The sequence below is a fragment of the Tiliqua scincoides genome, chromosome 4 (assembly GCF_035046505.1).
Source record: "Tiliqua scincoides isolate rTilSci1 chromosome 4, rTilSci1.hap2, whole genome shotgun sequence".
Taxonomy (NCBI): Eukaryota; Metazoa; Chordata; class Lepidosauria; order Squamata; family Scincidae; genus Tiliqua; species Tiliqua scincoides.
In genome coordinates, this window is record NC_089824.1 from 106,678,960 (window position 1) to 106,705,639 (window position 26,680).

General features: G+C 41.9%; 2 protein-coding genes across 3 annotated transcripts; both read right to left on the minus strand.

The window, feature by feature from the left end:
- Nucleotides 1-18,339, minus strand: KAT14 (lysine acetyltransferase 14). Of its 2 annotated transcripts, none has more exons than XM_066623442.1 (10): nt 17,982-18,339; nt 15,742-15,860; nt 15,128-15,249; nt 12,384-12,565; nt 10,580-10,996; nt 8,592-9,133; nt 6,976-7,112; nt 5,963-6,138; nt 1,818-2,008; nt 1-1,192 (listed from the first exon to the last, which is right to left on the minus strand). In XM_066623442.1, exons 1-10 carry the CDS (start codon nt 18,238-18,240, stop codon nt 1,019-1,021), a joined length of 2,319 nt encoding a protein of 772 aa, XP_066479539.1. In that variant the 5' UTR covers nt 18,241-18,339; the 3' UTR covers nt 1-1,018. The 2 variants fall into 2 exon arrangements, with proteins under 2 accessions (XP_066479539.1, XP_066479538.1); XM_066623441.1 differs by having other exon boundaries at nt 10,580-10,999.
- On the minus strand, nt 18,263-21,454 carry PET117 (PET117 cytochrome c oxidase chaperone). Its single transcript, XM_066623448.1, has 2 exons — nt 21,340-21,454; nt 18,263-18,526 (listed from the first exon to the last, which is right to left on the minus strand). The coding sequence occupies exons 1-2, from the start codon at nt 21,433-21,435 to the stop codon at nt 18,380-18,382; spliced, it is 243 nt and encodes an 80-aa protein (XP_066479545.1). The 5' UTR covers nt 21,436-21,454; the 3' UTR covers nt 18,263-18,379.
- Between the last annotated feature and the right edge of the window lie 5,226 nt (nt 21,455-26,680).

The following is a 26,680-nucleotide window of genomic DNA, read 5'->3' on the forward strand; positions in this document are numbered from 1 at the left end:
TTATTCAAATTGATCTTTAACAAAGAATAAACTATATGCTGCACTATCAAAGCACATTCTGATTGTAGGAACAGTTTTCTGCTTACAAATATTTGCTATTGAAAACTTGACAGTCAAAGACCCAATCCTATAAGATGTACTGATGCTGCTGTGCCACCAGCATCAACCACCATATCCACTACAAAAAGGGAGGAGAAACATCAAAGAGTAGGCAATGCCATGCAATGCCAAAAGCACTCCCAATAACAATGCCACCATCCATGGAAACCCTGACATAGCCCATCATGCATGGCCTGACATCTGCCATCACCATGTCTACCCAGCTCCAGTGCTTGTGGCCAGAGAAGTCCTGCCAGTGTGAATGAAGAAGGGGGTGGGGGGTCAAGCACAGGTCCAATGAGTAGCCACTGTAAGATGACACCCCCCGGGAATGAGTACTACAGCAACAGTTTGGTTTGTTTAAACATGAAATACCAAATCTTCACATTCTAAATCGATATTTCTATAATCAGAAATTTGGTTAGTAGTAAATGATTGTGTTGGGACAGAATGAACTTCATGCTAGTCTGTCAGTTCTTAGAAAATCTGTCCATCATCTTTAGTGTGTGAAGTCTTATTTCTTGAGACACATCTGCAAACTGAACTTTGGCAGATGAGGAAGGAAATATGGCTCATTTCCATTAAAAAAAAAATCACATAACACCCAGCAGAGTTGATTCAAGCATTTTATCTGCTGGAAAACTGAGTAAGCACTAAGTTAGCATTTAGTACTTCATTCCCATTACGAATTAGTTTGGCAAGAGGGCTTCTTAAAAACAGGGCACCAATCCCATCTTTCTAGGAAAATGAGTTTGTGCATTTCTGTGCTGGATCTTTCTCTTGGCATTTCTGTCTCAGAAACTGTTCACCTCAGGACAAGTCACAGAAAGTACATCAGATTTCTGTAACAGCAGAAGCATTGAGCCTAATTTTCTTCCTATCACCAGCTTTCCTTTAAACTTTCCCCAAATTCTGTATATCACCGTCGTAACCTCAGAAAAAATGCATGTTTGCACTCTTTACTGTCCAAAGGATAGTATTTGTCATAGAAATCTAAAATGTACTCTTCAGTTTTAAATCCAAACTTTTGATACAGCAGCATTGCAGAATTACTTGCAGAGACATGAAGGGTTGCATCTTTGCCCATGCAGGTCTGTCAAGACAAAAATGGCATGTCTTAGGTAAGAAAGGAAGTGAAATAAAGAAAAAATAATGGGAGTGGAAGGGTCATTTCGTACATCACAAAGACAACTCTCATGCTGCTTCCTTGTAATGTCTGAAACTGAACAATTATAACACATCAATAATGGGAGGGAGAACTACACATTACTCAACAAGAAATACTTGAACAACATTTTGGGAAGCTTTAATTACACACACAAACACTTTTTCACTTCTATACAGAAAACCTAGAATGCAAGTGGACTTTATTCTTGCTTAGGACATTGCCAAAAATCACATAAAGTGTCCAGAAGCAAAGTACCCAACAGGATTTGATCAGTTTGCTCAATGTAGGCTATAAATTATCTGACTTTAAGACTGTGGTGCAACTGTGGCTACTGGGTTTCAGTGACTAAATCCCAAATATAAGTCTTATTTTTTTTAAAAGAGGTGTTACCCCGACTTCAGGGAATCTGAACAGCATTATAGAGAAAATAATAAATGAAGATTGGTATCATAAATGATAAAAAGCCATTCAAATAATTCTGCCATATTTGCATTTGTACCTAAGGAAATGGTGCAGACAACATTAGTAGAATAGGTTCTTTCAAATTTACCTGAATAAGATGGTAAATCATGAAGGTTGCAATCCCTGATCGTCTCCACTCAGGGTGAACAAACAGAAAAGAAATGTAAGCTTCATTGTATTTCACATCAGGCACCATAAAGCCAAAGGCAACTATGACCTTTTTGTAGAGGACAACAACACTGAAGTCTGGGTACTGTAGGCATTCTGACAGGTCAATTCCTGCAAGGCAAGAATAAAAGGCATGGAGGATATAGACCAATGGAGAGAAAAGCATCATATAAAAATGAATATAATTTTATTGAACGAGATGCAACGGAAAGGTACTGTTCATACGGAGCTCTCCCATTTCTCCAGTTTAGTTAGAATGAAATCCATTGAAAAGACTTGTGTTCATACCAACAAAAGGACAAAAAAATATATTGGTAATATCCTGTAGAGGTGTACTGGGAGCTCCACCCCTCCCCTTTGGGCTTCACCTGCCTATAGTGAGCAATGAGGGACAATCCCATCTGTGAGGAATGCCCCCTTCTCCACCAGGGAACAACATGTTATTCAACATTATAATTAAGTCCTATGCATGTTTTTGGAAATGTTACCAAGTGCAGTGTCCCTACTGAGCCAAACCATCTTTCAATATTTTAAATGTAAAGCAACATTTCAAACAAAAAGGTGGTTTGGATCAGGCCAGAACCCAATTTAAAAAAAAAAATTGAATGTACAGAAAATAATTATCTGCTTTAATTCTTACTATAATAAACCATAGTTTCTAACTGATTTAGGGCCCAATCCCATTCAATGTGCCAAGGCTGATGCAGCCATGCAAACAGGGTGTATGCTGCATCCTGCAGTGGAGGGGCAGTCACAGCTACCTCTTGAAGGGAACAAATGTTCCCTTACCTTAGGACTGCATTGTGGCTGCATTGGCATTGGAAAGTTGGATAAGATTGGGCCCTGTGTTGGAATTTTACCAATTAGGAATTCAAATTTAAGAAAAATGCACCCTTCAGTTTAATATCAGTTGTAGTAAGATTCTGACCATTTCCCCATATGCTACAAAAAGCACAGAAAATTAGAAATTAAAAGTGGTTACCACGTATGAGCCATGTATGCAGTAAGGATTCTATACAGTCTTGTATATTATGCGAGATGTACAAATTACGCTTCAAGCACCCATAGTCTGCCATTCAGACTGACACTGAAATTGGCTCATAACCCATCTAGTGGGTTCTGATCCACAGTTTGAGAAACACTGCCATATACTATAGCAGTGTTTCTCACTGTGGGTTGGGACCCGCTAGGCGGGTCACGAGCCAATTTCAGGTGGGTCCCCATTCATTTCAATATTTTATTTTTAATATATTAGACCTGATGCTGCCATGGTATGTGACTGCATATGGGGAAATGTTACAGACCTGTACTTTTAACAAGCTACTATGCATGTAGTGCATAGGTGGTGGGGTGGTGGTGGAAAGGTCAATGAAAGTGTCGACCCAATGTGCGGCGGCAGTGAAGAAGGCCAATTCTATGCTTGGGATCATTAGGAAAGGTACTGAGAACAAAACGGCTAATATTATAATGCCCTTGTACAAATCTATAGTAAGGCCACACCTGGAGTATTGTGTCCAGTTCTGGTCGCCGCATCTCAAAAAAGACATAGTGGAAATGGAAAAGGTGCAAAAGAGAGCGACTAAGATGATTACAGGGCTGGGGCACCTTCCTTATGAGGAAAGGCTACGGGGTTTGGGCCTCTTCAGCCTAGAAAAGAGACGTCTGAGGGGGGACATGATTGGGACATACAAAATTATGCAGGGGATGGACAGAGTGGATAGGGAGATGCTCTTTACACTCTCACATAACACCAGAACCAAGGGACATCCACTAAAATTGAGTGTTGGGAGAGTTAGAGCAGACAAAAGAAAATATTTCTTTACTCAGCATGTGGTTGGTCTGTGGAACTCTTTGCCACAGGATGTGGTGATGGCGACTGGCCTGGACGCCTTTAAAAGGGGATTGGACAAGTTTCTGGAGGAAAAATCCATTACGGGGTACAAGCCATGATGTGTATGCACAACCTCCTGATTTTAGAAATGGGTTGTGTCAGAATGCCAGATGCAAGGGAGGGCACCAGGATGAAGTCTCGTTATCTGGTGTGCTCCTTGGGGCATTTGGTGGGCCGCTGTGAGATACAGGAAGCTGGACTAGATGGGCCTATGGCCTGATCCAGTGGGGCTGTTCTTATGTTCTTATGTATATTCTTTTAATAATGATAGTAAATGGGATGTACTCCTGGGTAAGCATGGGTAGGACTGCACTCTAAGATTGCTAAAAATTTTCCTGCTTGATGATGTCTCTTCCAGTCACGGTATCACTTCCAGGAGATCCTGACAGATTGTCATTCTAAAAAGTGGGTCCTGGTGCTAAAAGTTCAAGAACCACTGTACTGAAGCAAATCTTCATGGCAGAAATGATATAGGACTAGCATCCACAATTGTCTGCCATCAATACCATGGCATACTCCATACATACATTCCAACAGCATCCAGCAATAGTCCTCAAATAACCTGCACTAGATTCCAGAGACACTTTCAGGTCAGCAACATGTCTATACAGACACAAATGCAGTCTGTCTTCCAACTATGGCATCTGCCAACATTGCGGGCCTTGCACTGTGTCCAAAAAAATTTCCCTCTGCTCAGAGCATCACAGTAGCCTGAGGCTTCCATCTGCACACTTCACTTTCTACTAGAGCCTAAGCAGACCTCTTAGCAGCATGAGGAGGCAGTGAGGGCAGCAGCAGCTGCCAGGAGAGTGAGTATGAAGTGCTCCTGTTCATGAAGCAAACCAACAAAGCATTCAGCAGTAGCCCATTCACTCACCCTAGACTGGAGAGAGAGCAAGCACACGCATGTATTAATTCCCAATCTGAAAACAGACTTTCTGAAAATACTGAGTTCACTGATGCAAATGAAACGTTCACAGAAATTAAAGGGAGGATAGGCATGTATCTAAACATTATATAGTGATAGATGACTTTTTATATGCAGGAATGTGACCTCCAGAAAGGGGCACCAGATTCAGCAAAGTTCCTCACGATTTAAATATTGGTTACCTTTACTGTTTCCCTTTTCAAAAACCCTACAGGGTCAGTCAAAAGTGGACAGTGGGGCAGCTATTCAGTAACACGTATTTGTTTCACTGGACCACCGAGGGGTCTACAGGAGCTACCATCTCAAAATATCACAGCAGTTGCTCCTAAGCTTTAACAGTGTTTGAGCTGCTACAATGTTTATAAGATATTAAAAGAACTTATTAGTAGAGGTGTTTGAAAACTGAGTTATTTTACTCAGAAGTAAGCCAATTGTGTTCAGTAAGACTTAAGCAGTAATCCTATCTCAGGGTGACTAGATATCCTCTTTTTCAGGACATGTCCTCTTTTTAATCTTGCGTCCTGGAAAAGAACTTAAGTGTCCTCCTTTTCCGTGAGCAGGTCCCTGTAGGCAGTGCATAGCCTTCTTGTAGTTAATAAATTATATGTAATAAATTACATGTAATGTAACTTTAAATTTAATAATATAGAGTTTAAATCAATGACATGAAATCAACATACAGGTGTTTCAACTTTTATTTTGTCATGTCCTACATTTTTCTTGGATGTCCTACATTTTGGGTTGCCTTGTCCTTTTTTGCAGTTATGACATCTGGTCACCCTGTCCTATCTTTCTTATCAAAAACAAACACCTCTGGATAAAAGTCTATTTAAAATAAATGAATACTAGCTTTAGATACAATTCTCCTATTCACTATACAAATGGGATAAGTACACATTATGCATGTATTCATGAATCAGAGTTCCAACACCATTACTTTAAAAAGAAAAGTACCTTATGTGCACTTATCCCTTTTCTATTTGAAATGCCCCCATACACACTGGTTTTCCCCAGAGGGGTTCAAAATGCATGCATGTCCTTCTTGGAATCCCATGGATTAAAACAGCTGGGGTAGAGGGAGATTTTGGAGCAGACACTTTTGTGTGTATCAACTTCCTCATCCTTAAGCTGTTTTTCTGAAGAAGCAGAATGTGTTGGAGCCCTAATAGATTTACCTACAAATAATGTGCAATTGGCCCCACTGATTTTACTTTTCAACCAAGATCATTTCCAAAGGAAGTCCTACCTGGCCAAAAGAATTCATGGCACATTGCGTTGATAGTGGGAATGTGATTAGGGCGCACATAGCAATAGTCAATGGGTGCCTCTGGCTCAGAGATCCAGTTGGGATCATTCTTGTGTGCATGGGCTCGAATCTCAGCCAGCAGCCTAAGTTTTGGAGGCTTGGTCTCATAATCACGCCTAGAGGGAACACAAACAACAACAGTTGCTATCTACCCTGCAAGGGACACTCCACATTGTGTGCCTGCACATTTCTGCTGCTGTTTAATGTCAGGTCAGGCAATAATAACATTTAATCCTGGATTTTATTCTGGATGAGGGCGCCAACCTGGCTTATTTAAAAGATTTATATCCCAACTTCCCCTCCCCCGTCCCCTCAAAACTGAGGCACCTAGGTGGCTTACAACCATAAATTAAAACACAATAGCATAAAAAATAAACCATCATAAAACATTTGTTCCCTTGCCAGGGGGTAAGGCTCTGCTGCCTGAATGGGTCTATTTGGACCTGCGCCAATGATTTAGCTGTTGCAAGTCTGTGTGGACCCAGGAAGGCAGATGGTATCAGTCAATATACCCCCTTCCTGGCCTCAATCAGCCTTCCTTCCCAGCCCATTATCTGCCCAGCTCCTATCTTTCCATGTCCCATTTCACCCACCCCTTGCACTGAGCTCCTTTCTAGGCCAGTGGCACATGGCCACAGCTTGGCTGCACTGAATGGCATGTCGCATCTTGTAAAAGTCATCAAGGACCCTGCACTGCAGTTCTGGCAGCACAAGGCCCTTATAAGACTGGGCCGTAATACAGCTATCCTTCTGGAAGTTGTTGCCATGGAAGATACTACTTTATTAATCTGTCCTCATGAGGTTTATTTACTTAATGTTTACCACACCCGTCAGTCTAAAATCAGGCTCGCTACAATTGTCAATATTAATTAGCTTGGCAGTCAATAAAGGCAACAAACCTGAAGAAAAAAAAACTGCTCACTAGATGAAAAAAAAAGTCTCCTGCTATGTACCTGATATAAGGTTTCAAAACACGAGAGGTGTACGGACTGATTATACTGTGATCAGTCAATCCATCTTCAGAGCCTACAAGTCGGCACAGAAATTTTGCTGTTGATTGTCGAAAACCCTTCACAGCAGTGAGTTTTGTCTGTAACAAAAGGTCAGGAAAAAATATTATAAACCAAGAAACCATTCATATTTAGAACAAAGACAACTCTTGAGTGGATCTGGTACTGCCCCTAAATAGACATGAGGCTAGGCAAGATTCTGGCACCCTGAGGTCCTTTTGTTCTGTTTTTTAAACTGCTGTGCTCCAGGCTTTAAATAGGATGGTCCCTCAGATATCTCCATGTTCTTTTGGATCTTTCCCACCAGGTGGCAGGATACACTAAGTAGGCTGCATGCACCTCATTTCCAGGACTAGCCTAGAATCAATTTCCACTCCTCTTTGCAGACAGTGCTCACTTTCTTCTCCACACAGGAGTCTTGTCATGGCTGCCATTTGTAAAGAGGAGGCTTGTATCTCCTTACCAGAGCTAGCCTGGGAACAACTTTTATTGTGCTTTGCAGCCAGTCTTTGTTCTTTCCTTGACACCGCAAATATATGCCATATATGTGGTCACAAATATCTAGCCTCCCATGATTAGAGCCAGACAAAACTGCTAGCTAAACAAGTGCTGCTTTGACCCTCAGGCCTTAGTCAGCAATATTAAAGCCAGTTGCTAACATGACAAACAGATATTCAAAGCTGGAGCCCTGGAGTTGTTCACTCATGCATAACCTCCACATTAAGAAGAATCTCTGCAATGAAATTCAGAGGTAGTTGTTGTGAACAGCAGGACTTCCAATGTAATTAGACTATGATCACAATTTGTACTGTCACAGAATCATGGTGGCACTTAAGGGAGAGCAGAGGCAGGCATGCTAAAAGAGCACTACATTTAGCTTAGAATTCCTGTTGGGAATTAAAAGGACGCCATCCAAAGACATGGAAATTGGCCTTTATCTGATGCTAGAAAGGTGTTAGTGCAAATTCTCAGTTACATTCACATGTAAGCCTACAGTAATTATTATGCAGAAACTTACAGGTGTGTACCCCAACCCCATTCATGACTCAACTCTCTTCATTTGCAAATCAAAAAGAAAGCAGGCACTGAGAACACTAGACTTGGAGCTGCTAGACTAAAGCAACAGGAGGTGACAGAGGAAAGTAACAGAGAATAGAGTCTAGCATTCTCACTGTCTGCTTCCTCTGCTGTCAGCTTCCTGTTAGATCCTGTTTGCAAACAAAGAGGTGTTTGCTTTTTTTCCCCACAGCATTCTGTAAAAAAGCCTTTTGCAAAGGGTCTGCAAATGAAGAAGTGAGTCATGAACATGATGGGGAGAGGGAATTTGAGTAGGGTTTGCTACCATCCACAGTGAGACTGGGAACCTATCCTCTGTAGAAGGGAGAAGCCTGTACCAAGTTTTGTTTGTTGGCAGTTTTAGCAGTTATTTCCACTTTTAGGAACTTGGAGATATTAGCCGACAGTAAGAAAGCACATGAAATTGGCCACCTCTCACACCTCAGACCATTATCCATAATATAGGAGCTGGTTTAAAAAAAATTGTACTTGGAAACTCTAACCTGGTACCTATCCAAGATTCTGAAGTCTTGGCTAGTAGTTCTGTACATTGCATGACCTTCTGGAGAACAGGAAACACTTCCATCCTTGGCTCCATAAATTCTATCAACCAGGAGAAGAGCAGCATTCACAACATTATCCAAATCAAAGAGGGGCAAGCCTCTTTCCCTTTTGGTCTGCCGGACTATCAACTTCCGCTGCAGCCGCCGAGCTTCAGGTGTCACAGCTATAGCATGAGGGTAGGCTTCCAAGTTCCTCAAAAGGAGCTTTTCTTCATATATGCTGACTGGTGTGTACTTGGGCATAATGGACTTGTTGTCTTTATGGCTCATCTGACCCTTCCGGTTGTCTCGACTGCGCACATTATCAGAGTTTTCAACATCACCTTCCAGTCTCTCTGTTTTTTCTTCCTCACTCTCCACCTCTTGCTTAATCTGCTCAGGTGCCTTCACCTTCTTTCGGATCATTCCCACTGGCCCACTGGGTGGCGGGATGTACTCTATACCTGGGTCTATTACACCATCACATTCCATCTCTTCATCATCTATAAAGGGAACAAAATATCTCACCAACATGGCAACAAACTGTGGCTTTAATATGGGAGAATACACAATAATTTCTCAGTAATATTGAACTTGGCACATAAATTCTACATACTGCATGCTGCAGCATGAACTGGTAATACATTAAAGAGACTTTGATTTATAAATAAAAGAGCTCGGCTCTCATTTTATGAAAATCAGACATTTTAAGAAAAATAAATCCAGCATTACTTAATGAAGAGAAAAAGATGGGCTACAACAACTTGTTAAATGGTACCTGAAGGACAACTCTAGCAGCTCACAGCCCCAGGCAACTGGCTGAATGCAGTGCTTCTGTAGTCCAAAAGCACCCTACATCATATTGTCATCCAAATGAATCCCACAGTTATTAATTTCGGTAGTACCTGCATGCAGACTGACTCTCTCAGGGGCATCCCTCTGGCTAGGAGATCAGGGTTGATCCACCATTGGAGAAAGATTCTGAAAATCAGAGGAATCTTGATCTGAATTGACTACTTGAGAGAAATCTAGTGCTGTCAAAGCTGTAGGAGGCACTGAAGATGCCATGAATGGAAGGGAGCATTCCCATGGATCACATCTATGCCAGGTTATTGTAAGTGGATGCAAGTTAGCTAAATGTCTTACATAAGAGGACAGAAAAAAGTAGTAAAAATTAGTTTTGCTTCTAGGTCTGCCACTTAAAAGCAGAGATCCTGCTTTCTGAATGAAGACAGAGCCAGAAGCAGGGAAGGCTTACCCTCACTGGTGACCCCTACAAAACTGAGGAGCCCAATTTTTGATCTACATTGTTCCCTTTCCAGCAAGACTTGCAAGCTTCAAACTGCACAAGGTATACCACAACTATTACAATCGTTATAATCAAAATAGGGCATAGTTTCTAGCCTTCCCATCCCAGGATTCCCCCCATTGGCATCCCTAGATTGCCCATCCTAATGGGGTATCTTCCAAATGGCAAACAAGAGTATCCATGCAACACAAAAGCTGTTTTTTCTATTAGCATATGCATTTCAATAATTTTTTTTCAAGAACAATTCTCCCTCATGAAGATATAACTCTACATTTTCAGGGGAAAATTAATCACAGTAATCCCATATACCAAATTAACTTTTTTCCTATTTAGGAAGAGCAATTACTATGGCAATTATTTTGATCACATGGAAGAATACTATAATAAGAACTTGTGTCATTTTTTACCTGCTAGAAAATTAATGCCTGGCCATCTAACAGCAAGATTAGCACCAACAATGTAACACATATAATAGTCAGAAGCACTGCCTGGGGTACATATTCTTCATGTAAGTTAATAGTAGAAATAACACAGTATCACTGATAAATTATTACAGAAACAGTAGCATACTGCTTGATACATATATAATTCTCATGGATGCTAAATATCACCATTTATATAACTATGATGTAGCTTTTACCATGAAACAGGGCCTGGGGTGGCATTATATCCGGAATAAGGTCTGCTTCTGAGAGCAGACTGGGTGTAGCCGAGTGGGAAGCTGGTGTTCCAGGAGCAGAAAAATCTGGAGAAGGAGACTGAGATGGACTTGTCAAAGGAGTTCGATCAGAGGAGCTCAGGGAAGAAAATTCAACCACCTCCCCCTTCTCAAGGATCATGTCAGAGCGTCGGCTTCGACTGATGAACTTGACTGGCGTTGAGGACATACTCCTGTCCAGGAAGCCTGCTGCCTCCTTCTGAGCTCTCCTGATGTCTTTGGCTTCTTGAGTACGAGATCTTTTTTCCTTCAGCTCCATGGCAGATTCCACTGGATTGCGGCTCACTCGCTTTCTGAGTCCCTCTACTGTAATGATTGGATCTAAAGATGGTTTTGAACCTGCTGAAAACAAGCAGTGTGATTGTTCTAGCAAGTACCTAGAACATCCATTGTAGAACTTGTGTAACAATATAATCCTATTCAGATTTACTAAAAAATAAATCCATTGTGTTCAATAGGGCTTACTCCCCGGAAAGTATGCATAGGATTGCAGTCTTTTCCTGTGAGTAGGTCCCACTGAACACAATGGGATTTAGACACACATAGGATTGCACTGTAAGATGGGGCAACACGTACACAAAGTAACCAGGATATAAAGTCAAGTTATAAAAGGAAAAGATAGTGAAAAGAAACAAATAGCACCCTATAGGCAGGAAAAAACAGGGTTGGCACCAGGTTGTGCTAGGCCTTGGGGCACCATCCCTCAAGGTCCTCTCCTCTCACACAGGTCCATGAGCTTCCTCTCCTCAATGCCTCGCATGCAAATTTCCTCCTTCTTCTTACCTCTACCAGCCAACTGGGGTTGCTCCCAGTTAGTGGCCTCTATATTAACCAAAATCACAGATACCAGGGAACATCCCCCAGGGAATGCCCCCAGAGAACGCTCCGCTCCCCTCACCTCCAGAGGGTCCTCTAAGCCCAGAGGTCGCAGATGTCCAACCACGGCCTCTGCTGGGTTCAGAATGAGCTCAACAGGAAAAGAAAAACTACTTCTGGTTTCTTAATGAAACCGGAAGTGATGTTTTAAATGCCTTATAAGGCATTAGGAGGTCCGGGGAAGCCTCAGAGGCTTCTCCGGGTTTCCCAATGCCTTATAAGGCATTTAAAACTGCATTTCTGATTTCAAAGAGAAACCATTTTTTTGTGTTTTTTTTATTCTTGAGCTCAGTCTGAACCCGGCAGAGACCACAAACATCTTCCCATAGCTTCTGCTGGGCTCAGTGGACCCTCCTGAGGCAAGGGAAGCAGACCAGATCTGTGGATAAATGAATATGCATATATACGTAGGATCTGTGGATATGCCCCTCCATATGTATTCTCTCTTCATATCAGATTCTGAACATTCATAATCAAATCATGTAAAAGAGAGAAGATAGGCAAGGGAACAGTGAGAGAAAAGGTTCTGAGTGGTTAGTGAGATGAGCTTGAAAGTGGATAAGAATGAAAAAAAGGAGATAGGAGAGACTAGAATCCTACCTACCCAACTCCATTCCAACCCATGAAGTCATGGGCCTTTAAATGGATATAATAAAAAGAGGATTGTGTTTACATAATGGCTCATTTCTCACAGATATCTACATCTAGAGTAGGTCCTTTTCATGTTGGTTGAAACATACAGATAGTCGACAGCACAGAAACACACAAATCTCTTATTTTCTTGCAATCAAATGATCAAGATTCACCCCCAATTTCCATAGTCCTTAGCTTTAAATGAAGCTGCCATTACCTTTTGCTTTAAGGGCAGATGCAGAAAGCTTCTCTCCTTCAGGCTTCATGGTAGGAGGCCTGTTATGGACAAGTTTCCACCATCCTGGTTCTCCAAATTCCTGAGCCCCTGAGCGAAAATACAGAGGGCTTCCCACAGAGAGGCAACCAGCAACAGTGCTCCACCAAGTAGAAGTCTTCTTTCTACCAAGGAAGGAAAGGGAAACAAACACATTCAGGTACCAAAACTTGCAAGTTACTTAATGACCATGGGGAAAGGCCACTGAGGAGACAACGAGAGGAGAGGGAACATGGCAGTTGGTCCCAGCCAAGACATTAGAGTGGGCTATCATATGCAATATAATGCTGTGCAACTTGAACCACAGCTTAATTTCCATGCCATTTAAGTAGCAAAGTTGACTTATAATGTCACCTGTAATGTTTATGTAAATAAGAGGAAGCCCACAGGGATAAAAACATGAAAAGAAAGTAGTTGATACATTTAGATAAAAGTTATATGAGAATATTATATGAGGCAATGTGTCTGTTTTGCATAGCACATTATATAAGCCATAAACTTAACTTCTAGGTTTCATACATTTTTGAGCATGAGAGAATTTGTGACAGTCATAATCTAACATTTAACCAAAATTGAATCCTCTTTTGCCTTGTCCTCTTTTGTAGTTATGACATCTGGTCACCCTGGTTTTAGGATGGAGCCAAGATAATTTAGCATCAAGAAAGGTGGGCGAATCTGCATGACTCAGGTTATGCAGAAGTACCCCTAATTTTTCACATTTTTGCCCTAATTTTTCACATTTTTACATATCCAGATTTTGTTTTAACAAAACGGTATTCATATTCTCATTGTTTATACATTAGCTTTAAATATACTGCCATTCTAGCACATGCTCTAAGAAGGACATTGCAGGCTTAAAACATACCAGGACAGATGATTTTCCAAATCGCATTAAAATCATTTACACCTTTGTGGTTTGCCTTTTGTTTTTACTTGTAGTTATGGGTACAAAAATGCAATTGGCAGAGACTCAAAGACTATATGAGAACTAAACATTATTTATCCAAAACACTTGTACAACTCACAAAACAGCATTATAATGGGCCCTTGGTATGCATGGGGGATCTTTTTCAGAAGCCCTGCCAATACCAAAATCCATGGGGGGCCCAACTCAGCACCACAATAACTAACCTGGGGGTGTGTGCCTCCAGAAGTCACGTGTGGCCTCCCAGCATCCTCAGAACCCTCCAGGAAGCAACTGGAACTCATTTCCGGTACCTGCTGGCGACTTCCAATCACACCCAGGAGGCCCTCTGAGGTGTTTGGATGCTCAAATCTGCAGATGCCGAGCCCATGGATAAAGAGGGCCCGCTGTATTTCAATTCCCCCATGTCAACCTATCCACTTCCTTGTTTTATTTTTTACCTTTCACAACTGTATCCAGCCCTTTCTCCAAGGAGTTCAGAGTAGCCTATATGACAATGACCTAGCTTTGTCTTCAAAATAGCCTTGGGAGGTTAAGTACACTCAGAGATCATGACTGCCCCAGAGCCATCTAGTGAAACTATGCCCAAGTGGGAAGCTGAGTTCTGGTCTTTTGAATCCAGGCCCAGCACCTTATCCACCACAAACACTGGTTTTCTTTTGTTCTCAACTAACAAAAAATTGATTTTACAGTGAAATCTTGATTTAATGGACTTCTATAAAATGGATTTCAGATACAATGGATTCTGTTTCTTTTCTGATGTCCACAGAGGTCCATTAAACCGCTTACAGAATTATGTAAGACAGATAAGCCTGCTCCTTAGCTTCCTACCTTATCTACCTTTCAGGGTTTCCTTGGCACTGCCATTCTCTGGTCCACATTCTGGGAACGGAGATGTTCCTCAGGAAGTCAAGGCCCTAGAAGGCCCAGAGAATGGAGAAATGTTTACCCTGGTCAAGGGTGGAATGAAGAACACCAGTCCAAAGGAGCCCTGGAAGGTAGCCTACCATCAAAACTCCTTCCCCCCAAACCCCTCTCATTCCACACTTATCTACTTTGGAGAGCTCCCTCAGTGCTGCTGCTCCATCTACAAAAATGCTGTAGAAAAGAAGACATTCTTCAGGGTACCCTTGTAGATAGCAGAGTAATAGCACCAAAGTAGCTCTGGGGGCTGGGAGATAAGAATAGGCCCTCAGTTTGGCTGTACTTGTCGTAAGAGGAGACTAAACAGCCACCGGGTAGATGGGACTCATCAGCCTGGGAAGGTAGCTCATCTGAGAGAAGGAAAACTCTGATCCCAAAACTCCACTGCCTTGTGGCTACATCCAGTTATGGAAAAGGCTTCAGGAGTCAACCTCGAGGCAAAATCCAGAGCCGGAGTCCCTGAGGCAGTTCATGGCTAAACACAGTCACGTTCTGGCAACTCCTGCGACGTTGCTGGAACCAACCATATTGGCTTCTGCCTTTCCATTGGACCATTTCAGCGAAGTGGAGAGAGGGGATTTGCTGCATGGTAACAGTCTATCATCCATATCTACTTTACCCAGGCTTCGCGCACTGGAGAGGACACTGTTCCAGAATCACTATTCAGAGCACGATACCATAGTCTTCCAAGACTGAAGGATTCCAACAACAGCTCTTAAGGTAGGAGTGTCTTAATTTAATGGACTTTCACAGCACTGATGGCTATCCCTTTCCTCTCATTAGCCTGTTAAATCAAGGGTTCACTGTATTACGTTCTGTTTTCGAACGTTACGATTACCTATTTCCTAGCAGAAAAGTCCAGTGTTTTTCGATGAAAGCACAAATATCTTCTTTCCATCTGAAGTAACCTTGGCGTCCAGTTCCTTCCAGTGACAGATTATACATTGCCAGCATAACAACCTGGAAGACAAATAGAAAAGGTTTCATTCACAAGTAATACTAAGACAGTTTTTTCTCCCCTAGTGGAAAATCTCTCTTATGCTGAGCTTATACCGATAGAAACCTTCTACCATTTTGGTTTCATAAATATTAACTTTGAAGCATAACCCAGACCAATCAATCAATGTTTGTGGCTTGAATTTCTAACACAACTCTTGTGATTTAATGGGGCCACTACAGAGCACTGTATCATGCTGGGAACAAGAAGTAAGGCACACACCAGTGCTATCTGACCTTCCCATGCACTCTCAGGGACCTCTTTGGTGGTCAGGGCAACCACTATGAAGGTTTAGGTAAACTCTGCAATGAATATTGAAGCCCACAGTCCCTAAAGAGTAAAAATACTTAATTGCACAGGTAAAAGCTACTAAAATGCACACACACAGTATCATAAAACAAACAAATCTGAAACTCAGTTATCACATTGCTTCTGAAGTGTGTGCTACTACTTACCTGTTGCCATGTTAGCCTCAGCCGTTCAAACTGCTCCTTCCCATCTTCTGAGCAATCACAGCAAGTAAATCTGAAAAAGTTGTCACCCTTCAGATAGCTAATCTGTTCTCTCAACTGACCTGTAACAAGCAAGAAAAAACCTTTAGTCCTTGGATAGAAACACACACACACACAAAATTAGTTACATTCGTCAGTGAATTTTACACTCTGGAGATTAATAGGAACTTCTGTGACTCAGTTTTGTAATTTATTTACATATTAAGACTGAAGCTCACATCTATGAAGAAAAAAAATAAACCTCATACTCTTCACCAACATAAATATAGTCACTAAGGAGTGGAGGGGATGCAACCTCCTCTTGCTAAATCTACCTCTTTGTTTTTTCTCCTGAGCCTCCTAATAGCCCTTTGCCTGCCCATCCCTGTTTTCTTCCTTTCTCTTTTGTTCTTCCACCCCTTCCCCCATCCTTCTTCATCCTGTTTATCTCATGCTATCTTGTCCATTGTGTTTTCTAATCCTTCCTTACCCTTCCTCCTTTAAATCATGTTTATTCCTGCTCTTAATCTTGCAAGGAACTTGTCTATCCTTGAAAATAGGTCATGTATAAAGGTGGGAGAAAATGATTTTATCTTTTATTTTTTGCAGATTTTAATGTTTAACCAAAATGAAATAGCAGAAAATGGTTTTATGTGTTTTTACTTCAAATGTTTCATTTTTATCAACTGTAACTGCTTTAAAAATGTACTAGGTAGATGGGATAGGATATACAATGTCAGTAGATGAAAAATGAGGCAGAATTACATGGTATTAGCTTATTTTTGCATTTTTTTTTTAGCAGAAAGTAGTGTTGTGTTTTTATTTCATTATCACCATTTTCTCCTGTCCCTAGTCATGCAATGATAAGGGGGTTAAGCGTTTTGAGAGTAGCAAAGATGACAAATGCCATTCAGACCTACTTAAAATGGCAGAATATTTTTTTTGCATTGCCAGGACACAATGTAAATGTTGAAAGAGGTTTCCTTAATTTCAGCACAAAGGACAAATGAGAGGAATAATTTAAATGTAGATTCAGTCAAGGGTTTGTTACTAGTTAAGTACAATTTTAAGCATTTTTCTTGCTCAGGGTTCTATAAGTATGTTGTAAGCCAACAGCTGCAGTAGCCCTGGGCGCGCAAGATCTGGCAACAGCCCTTCTCAGTGCAGCCAACCCTGGGTGCCCCGGGCAGCTCAGGATTGGGCTGCCCCTTGAGAAACATTTTCAAAGTGACTGTCACATTTTCAAAGTGAATAAGTAAAATCACATGTAATATATTTTTAAAGTTAATAAGTCATATAGTATTTGAATTAAACACATGAAATCAATATATGAGTGTTTTTAGCTTTTATGTTGTCATGTCATACATTTTTCTTGAACGTCCAACATTTTGAAGTGCCTTATCCTCTCTTCTGGTTATGACATTTGGTCACCCTGGACATGCAGTGCACCTACACTACAATCCTATACTCATTTACCTGAGTGTAAGCCTTGCTGAACACAGAACTGCACGGTTAAGACCAATACTGGGATCCAAAGAACTGTGAGATGTGTGTTTTCTGGAACTTTTCTAACTTCCCATTCCTACAGCAATCAATAATGCCCCCAGAAAAGTGGCTCACAGGGGTCCAGGGAACCTCCAGCGCAATGCAACATACCACAAGTTCCACAGCTGGAGGGAAAAAAAATCAGCCAAGTCCTCTCATATACAAGAGCAAAAGCTCGTTAGGTTCGCACTTACGACTGTTTGGAATTTAGCCAGTGATTTCCATCATGAACTAAAAAGGCATGACAACCGCACAGAAGTTAAAGGTTAGGCTGTTATTTTCTCCTTTCTATGGTGCAACAAAATGGTCAAACAAAATTGGGTAGATTGGTTTTCCCTTCTAGTCCTTCAGGAAATGTGTTGAAGAAAAAGAAATGCATTCATTGTGAGCAAAAATCTACTTTCTCTTCTGAACAGGTGGCTGCTTTTCATAGTTGCTCTCACTTGTCACTTTTTGTAACTGACAAAAAGGGCTGGTGTGCCCATGTTCATGGCTGGCTCTTAAATCAGGATATTAAAGAGTATCTCTACACAGAAAACTGAGACCAAAACTCATATCCTAAAAGGAGAAAATCAAAACCACTGAGGTAAAGCATTTTTTTTTAAATACAAAAACAAGTTCAAACAGAAAATGAGAAATCAAGAATTAGGGGGTCTTACTTGCTGGTATCCATTTCTGGCATCTTTCGCAGTAATAAGACATCTCCTCTGTCCAGGATGTGTCTCCTTCATCACTATTCACAGAGTCTCCACTCTGATCATGAGACAAATCCACTGATGCCTGATCTTCAGATTCCACAATGAGAAGAGTCTCTCCTTCTACTTCTCCTTCTTCCAGCCCTTCTGAAGTTGATGTCCTTGTAGCGTCATCATCATCATGACGGTTCATAATCTCACTCATGTACGCGTTATTACTCATTGTGCCTTGGCAGTTATTTTTTCTGTGCAGGAACCACACTCTTCCAACATTTAAAGCATCACCAATATAACAGTAGTCCCACTAAATATTAAGCTAATAAAAATAATGAACTGAAAAGAAAGAGGCCAACTCTTCTCTTTCACTGCTGGGATTCTCTTGCCATTAGCATTTTGCTTCTTTCCATTTCAAGTTGTTTGGTTAAGACAATCTGCTCCTCTAAAAGGCGAAGGTTTTCTTGTTTACGATTCTGTCTCTCCAGATCTCTGAACACTCCTTCACGAAGCCGCTGAAAAATGTATGAATAATCATATTACGTTATTTATCTCTCCTGCTCTTCACTGAAAAACTACAAAAAGGCAGAGATAATGACACAAGAAAGAAACCAAACATTGAGAATTACAAAGTACAAAAATGAAGAAACGCCTTCCGAACTATAGGCTTTTATCTATGGAATTTATATGCTTTTTTTGCATGAACTTCAATGATGTCAACATTCTGCTGACTAAAGAAAGTATACACACTCAAACAAGAAAAATTTATCCACACTAACAAATATACATAAGGCTTTTACAATTTTGCAGAGAGAGAGAGGGAGAAGTAGTCAAGAACGCTGATAGCTGGGAACATAAGAATCATAACCAGAAGTTAAAAAATCACAAACCTTCAGATCAGAAGCCTACTGTGGTAACAAGTAGCTATACCAAACATTGAAATATTAAGATGACTAGGGAGGTTTTACAAAATGAAGAGGAACACAGAAGAAGAAATGGTTACAGAAGAGAAGCTGAGCAATATCTGAGGAAATTTTTGAGGAAGAGAAAAAGACAAGATAAACTGACACATTCATTACATTGAATTGTAAAAGAATAGGAATGTCATTAATTAGGCTCTCTTAATCTATGATTGACTTTTCATTTGAATTTACCACAAGCCTTCAGAATGAACAATTCATCTAGAGCAGTGGTTCTCAAACCTTTTAGGACCGAGACGCACTTTCTATAATGACAATCTGTCAGGACCCACCAGAAGTGATGTAATTAATCAAGAAGTGATATCATGACCAGAAGTGACATCATCAAGCAGGAAAATTTTTAACAATCCTAGGCTGCAATCCTATCCACATCTGCCCAAGAGTAAGCCACATTGACTATCATTGTTAAAAGCATATACATAGTAGCCTGTTAAAAGTACAGATCTATGACATTTCCCCAAAAGCAGTTACATACCAAGGTAGCATCAAAAGTCTAATACATTAAATAATATAATAAGGTAGCATATAATATATAAGTTAACATCAAGTCTAATATATTAAAAATAAAATATTGACATGAATGGGAACCCAACTGAAATTGGCTCATGACCCACTTAGTCCTGACCACAGTTTGAGAAACACTGATCTAGAGCCCAATCCTATGTATGTCTACACAGAAGTAAGTTCCATTATAGTCAATGGGGCTTACTCTCAGGTAAGTATGGATAGTATTGCAGCCTAAATAAATAGAATATATAATGTCCTGCTAGATTAGTCAAATCCATTCATTCCAGCTCTTTCACAGTGTGGCCAGCCTGTTGCTTCTGTATACTGTACTAACAAAGCATCAGACAATCAGTAACAGATTACCTCTGACCATTGAGAGTCAATATACTTTGACATCTAATACTACATTAATTCATCCAATTCTTTTTTCAGAAGTCATGATGTGGGCTAGTAACTATCTACCACATTTGACAACAGTGGATTCTACAAATTAATTTGTAAAAAGTACTTCCTTCACTGCCAAGCAATTTTTTTCCTCTATACCTGGGCCACTGTGCGATACCTGCCATCAAAGGGAAACACTTAAGGCATCTGATGGAAGGAACTCTAGTTCACAAACAGCCCCAACCTATGCAAGTTTACTCAGAAGTAAGTCCCATTGTGTTCAGTGAGGCTTACTCCCAGGAAAGTGTGGATAGGATTACTGTCAGTATCATATGCTATATCGAAATTCTAGACCTATCTACTTGGAAATGGAAAATAGTGGGAATGGAAAAGGTGCAGAGAAGAGCGACCAAAATGATTACTGGGCTGCAGAACCTCCCTTATGAGGAAAGGCTACAGCATTTGGGGCTCTTCAGTCTAGAAAAAAGGTGCCTGAGGGGGACATGATTAAGACAAGCAAAATTATGGATGGACAGAGAGATGCTCTTTTCCCTCTCACACAACACCAGAACCAGGGGACATCCGCTAAAATTGAGTTTTGGAAGAGTTAGGACAGACAAAAGACAACATTTCTTTAACCAGTATGTGGTTAGACTATGGAACTTCTTGCCACAGGATGTGGCCTGAATGCCAGGGGACTGGACAAATTTCTGGAGGAAAAGTCCATCACAGGTTACAAGCCCTGATGGGTATGTGCAACCTCCTGATTTTAGAAATAGGCGACCTCAGAATGCCAGGTCCAAGGGAGGATGGAAGTCTCTTGCTGTCTTGTGTGCTCCCTGGTGGGCCACTGTGAGAAGCAGGAAGCTGGACTAGATGCGCCTTTGGCCTGGTCCAGTGGGGCTGTTCTTAGGTTCTTAGAAGTAAGTTCCATTGTGTTCAGTGGGGCTTTACTACCAGGAAGGGAGCCCTCCGCTGCAATTCTATCTACACCTCCCTGGAAGTAAGCCCCACTGAGTATAATGGGACTGCCTACTGAGTAGACATGCCTAGGAGTTGGTTTAGAGGCTGCAGTCCCCTCCACACTTTCCTGGGAGTAAGTCCCATTGACTATAATGGGACTTGCTTCTGAGTAGGCAGGCACAGGATGGGGCTCTGAGGCTGCAGCCCTCTCCACACCTTCCTGGGAGGAAGCCCCACTACCTCTAATGGGCCTGACTTCCGAGTAGACCTGCACAGGACGGAGCTGCTCGTCTCCCGGGTGGCCCCAGCCAGGCTACCGCTGTCCCTTCAGCTGCACTGTCGAGGAGCAGCCGGAGGAGGCGAGGAGCCCCGCTCAGTGAGCGAGGCAGGGAGGCAGGCCCAGGACTGCGCCCCCCGCCAGGCACGTCCTCGGGGAAGGGCTCTGGCCTGGCGGCGACCGCCTCAGCCGCGTCCCGAACGCGAGCGGCGCCTACCTCCCTGACGCGCCTCTGCTGCACGTGGACACCAACGACAACCGCGCCGGAGAGCAGGACAGAAGCCCCCAGCACCACCTTGGAGACCGTCGACATGTCATCAGCCCGCGACAAAACAGCCACCCCCGCCGAGAGCGAGAGAGACGCAGCGCGCATGCGCGACTTCGGCCGTAGAGGTTGTTCCTCCTGCGCATGCGCGAAACCTCTCCTTGGCAGCACAGAACTTCCAGTATAGCGACTGCACCGCGTGGCCGCTCGCTGGGGGTCTGTCTTCCTTGGGACGAGGAGCCCGAGCCTCAGCGTGTGTACTCAGAAGTGGGTCTCATTATGCTCAATGGGGCTTACTCCCACGTAAATGTGAATGGATCTCCCTAAGGCTGCAACCCCGCACTCACTTACCTGGGTGTAAGCCCCATGGGCACAATGGGACTTACCTCTGAGTAGACGCGCTGAGGTTTGAGCCCTAAGGCTGCAACCCCACACTCACTTAACAGGGAGTAAGCCCCATTGAACACAGTGGGCTTACTTCTGAGTAGACATGCACAGGATTGTGCTCTAAGGCGCAATCCTACACTCACTTACCTGGGAGTAAGCCCCATGGGCACAATGGGACTTCCTTCTGAGTGGGCACGCTGAGGCTTATGCCCTAAAGGAGGAGAAGTATAGGATTCTGAGAGGTGTCCTCTCTTCCACACTTCTCTTCAATCCTATCCACACTTACCTAGGAGTAAGCCCCATTGACTATAATGGGCCTCACTTCTGAGTAGACATGCACAGGGTTGGGCTCTTGCTCTTTCTAACTCAAGTCTCTTGTAGAAAATGGGCTTATTATTCAGAATTCTTAGACATTTAAAAGTGCCACTCATGTGCATCCAGGTCACCAGAGTAGCATGCTTCAGTATGCAATCAAGTCCCAGATTTGAGTTATGAAGGGGCGCTTTTAACTTGTCAACTGACCTTTGTGGCAACCTAAGGGAAATTTTGTATGGGAGATTTGGGTCTGGGAATCCAGAAATTCTTAGCCCCATCTCTAATCTTGGTTATTAAAACCCATTTTTGCCCAGCCCATGTATGTATGTTGGCATCCTTCAGTCTCGGAAGACTATGGTATCGCGCTCTGAATAGTGTTCTGGAACAGAGTGTCCTCTCCAGTGTGCGAAGCCTGGGTAAAGTAGATATGGAGGATAGACTGTTTCCCAGGCAGCAAATCCCCCCTCTCCACGTCGCTGAAATGGTCCAATGGAAAGGCAGAGGCCAATACGGTTGGTTCCAGCGGCGTCGCAGGAGTTGCCAGAACATGACTGTGCTCAGCCATGAACTGCCTCAGGGACTCCAGCTCCGGATTTTGCCTCCAGGTTGACTCCTGAAGCCTTTTCCACAACTGGATGTAGCCACAAGGCAGTGGAGGTTTGAGATCAGAGTTTTCCAGAGTTTGCCCAGCCCATAGGTGTACACATTTGGTCCCTGTTGCATTTAAGCAATGTTGGGCAGAAATGGCTTAACATCAGAGAATTAACATTGATAACAGGCCAACACACATTTTGCTTCCTTAAATGTTACACCAATTCCTGGGTATATTTGGGGTGCCAATTCCAAAAATGGCATCCATTTTGCCCTATCATGTCTAGTTTTAGAGACATGGCATAGCCTCTTTAGTGAATGGTTCAAGCAGCTTCCTCATGAGGCCTATACCATGAAGGTATATAGGTTATACCATGAAGCCTATACCATGTAGGTATACAGATAGGGCAAAACAGATGCCATTTTTGGAATCAGCACCCTAAATTCATATCGAACCACCATAAAGTTTGGGAAAAACTTTTCTGACCCTCCATTTCATAGGCCTGTGTAATGGGTGGAGGCTTCCTTATGTATATCTGCTATACCTACTTATAGCTCTTAATGCATTTGTAATCCCACTAATAAGTAAGAGAGGAAAAACATGTTAGGGGAAGTCATAGCAAGCTCCAGGTACCCAGTCATGCAACCTTGCCTGGAATATTCCAAGACTTTGGAGATGCACTTAGGCTGCAATCCTGTACACCAGTGTTTCTCAAACTGTGGTTGGGACCCACTAGATGGGTCATGAGCCTATTTCAGGTGGGTCCCCATTCATTTCAATATTTTATTTTTAATCTATTAGACTTGATGCTACCATGGTATGTGACTACATTTGGGGAAATATTACTGTACTGTGAACAAGCTACTAGGTTTATTCTTTTAACAATGATAGTAAATGGGACTCTTGGGTAAATTGGGTGGGTGGGTAGGTAGGATTGTAGACTAGGATTGTTAAAAATTTTCCTGATTGAGGGGGGAGGGGCCAGCCAGCACTGAGCAGACCTGCCTTTCTCTTGAAAGGCTCTCTTTTTTCCCAAAAACTGTGGATCTAAGGATTGTTTGTCAGGAGAGACAAACTCCTCCATGTGATGGCATGATTCCTGAGGAGATAAAGCCCGGCCAGGGGGCTTTCCCAGGAGATTCTGCCCTCTTGGCAGCAATGGTGAAGAATTCATTTTGAATCAAGCTGAAGGCCCCTGCAGGGAAAGACCTTGAAAGACTTAAGTGTTATTCCGTTTGTGTATGCCTGGCGTGGACTGAGTAATTTGATTGCCAGATTTGTTTTCTTGCTGTGAGAAGAAGAGGAGGGGGGAGATTCCCCCTTCCCCAGCTGCTTATCGGTGTGAGGAAAAATCGTAGAAGAGATTTACAAAGCTTGTTATGGTTATCTGAAAATATAATTATGGTTATCTGAAAATATAATTACAACTTTATAATTTTGAATTTCGGTGGATTATAAATTAACTGTCCTTGGATAAAGTTTGTGCATTGGAGCGTTTATTGCCTTGGTTTGCTACTATAGTTTGGGAGTGCGGCTGGATGTTTTGACTTTCTTGCGGATTGAGGAATGTGGTTGCCAAGGCTACAAGTATAAACACAGTAGATAAGAAACAAAAATAAAACAAGAACAGTGTACCAGTGACATCTAGTTGATTTAAAAAGACATTGCAAGAACTGGATTTGTGTTTATAAGTGGAGCAAGGAAGATAATACACTGAGGACATCTAGTGGTCTTAAAGAACATTAACAAAGATGGTGGCTAAAACAGCGAAAGTCCAAAGCTTGCCAGCTTTGGAGATGGGACTTGGAAAATTAATACAAAAGGAATCAAAAGGGAAAGACTGGAAACAGACTATGCAAGATAATATGGAAAAACTGTTGGCAATGGTACAGCAACAAATAAACCAATCTGTACAGATCCAAGCCAGCGTGGATGCTTTAACTAAACAATTTGATAAACTTATAAGAAATGATCAAGATAAAATAACGGAGACAGAAGAAAATCAGCATAACGCAGAGACAACGTTAATGGAAATTCAAATGGATAGTACAGCTCAAGTGGTGAGGATACAAAATATACCAGAAGAGAAAGGAGAAGATATGTCACGACGGATTGCCAGATTAATATTAGAAGGGATTGATACATCAATGGAGGAGATATTTAAAGAACTGGATCCAGTGAGAAGAGTGAGCACTTTTTATCTGAGAAAACACGAATTACCAAGAGAAACGTATGTGAAATTCATCAGTCCCTTTTACAGAGATTCTGATAGCGGATGACAATAAAGTTAAAATTTTGAGATATGTTCCATGGAGTGTGAGGAAGAAGAGAAAGAGAAAATAATGAATGTGGTGGAAATGGACAGACTTTCAGAAATTTTGGATCACCAACAAAAACCGACACAAATTGAGCAATGGAAACCTTTTTATGCTTGGTTGAAAATGAAGTTTTAGAAATATATGATAGGGCATTTAGATGATTGTATTATATATATATATATATATATATATATATATATATATATATATATATATATATATATAAAATTTGATATGATATGATATGATAGACGAATGATGAATGAAAAATGATATTAAGAGGTAAATTTAGGAAATTGATTAAGATATGTAATGATTTATTAGTTTTAGCGTTATATGATGATATATGATTTCCTGTGCCCTCTGTTGTGTAAGTGTTATGTTTTCTGTTTTGTTTTTTGTGTTGTGGTTGTTTATATTTGTTTTTGAAAAATATTTTTTAAAAAAACTTTCCTGCTTGTTGATGTCACTTCCGGTCATGACATCACTTCCTGTGGGTCCTGACAGATTCTCATTCTAAGAAGTGGGTCCCGGTGCTAAATGCATGAGAACCACTGCTGTTCACACTTACCTGGGAGCAAGTCCCATTGACTTATTTCTGAGTAGACATACATAGGATTTGTGATGTTAGTTAACCCATTTCTGCCCAGCCCACTGGTGTACACATTTGATCCCTGTTGAGTGTATGCAATGTTGAGCAGAAATGGCTTGACAAGAATGGAATAAACAGTGTTCTTCAGAAGTTTCTACAAATTAATGAATATATTCTACAACAGACTGTTTCAGCAGGCTGCTAACCCTTAAAAGATCCAGAAGGATCAGACAGGGTCTGTGGATGTCACTGATCTCCTCAAAATCACAATCATTTCCATTATTATTATTGTTGTTGTTATTGTTATTGTTAACAGTATTTCAACAAAAGTTCACAAAGCAGTTTACAGAGAAAATCTAATGGCTCTCTGTCCCAAAATGGTTCACAATCTAAAAAGATGCAAAAAACCAAACAAACCAGCAGACAGCCACTAGAAAAGGCACTGCTGGGGTGAGGCAGGCCAGTTGCTCTCTCCCTGCTAAAAAGAGGAGCACCCACTTGAAAAAGTGACTCTTACCCAGTCAGCAGCGGTTATTACCCATTCTTTCAGCAAATTAGTCTTCTTCCCTAACTTATTGCTACTTTCTCCAGAAACCAATACATCTCAGGTTTAGCTGTGTGTATTAACTTTTTAAGGGTGCAATCCTAACTGGCCTGACTGGCCAGTCTGACTGGCCTGCACTGTAATCAGTGCAAGGTAGGTGCAGGCTGGAGTGCAACTTGGAGTAAGGGAATATTTTTCCCCTTGCCCTGTGTTGCACGCCAGCCACCCCTATGGGGCCACTTGGATCTGCACCCATGATTTGATGGGCGCAAACCTAAGTGACCCATGTAATATTGCTAAAGCCAGGGACAGGATTTGGGATTCAGCCTAAGCTGCCATAGCCAGTCCCACCCACTTCCTGTGCCTGGTCTGCCCTCCCCCACCCAAAAATGCCCACTTCCCACTTCTGTTCCACCCTCCCATCAGCCTCTCCCATCCCTTGTGCTGGCCTGCCTTGACTGGCACAAACTCACCCACTCTGGGGTGGGATCTGGTGCCATCAGGCCAGGGCATGTCCTTCCACTGCCCTAGCTGGCTCTCAAGTA

Excerpts from the sequence above, each read along its gene's own strand:
- KAT14 (XM_066623441.1), bottom strand. The coding sequence starts at position 18,240 with ATGAGTAATAACGCGTACATGAGTGAGATTATGAACCGTCATGATGAT. Across the intron at positions 15,250-15,741 it reads TGAGGCTAACATGGCAACAG|GTTGTTATGCTGGCAATGTA; the intron begins GTAAGTAGTAGC and ends TTTGTCTTCCAG. Across the intron at positions 2,009-5,962 it reads CCATGAATTCTTTTGGCCAG|GAATTGACCTGTCAGAATGC; the intron begins GTAGGACTTCCT and ends CTTGCCTTGCAG.
- PET117 (XM_066623448.1), bottom strand. The coding sequence starts at position 21,435 with ATGTCGACGGTCTCCAAGGTGGTGCTGGGGGCTTCTGTCCTGCTCTCC. Across the intron at positions 18,527-21,339 it reads AGCAGAGGCGCGTCAGGGAG|CGGCTTCGTGAAGGAGTGTT; the intron begins GTAGGCGCCGCT and ends TACATTTTTCAG.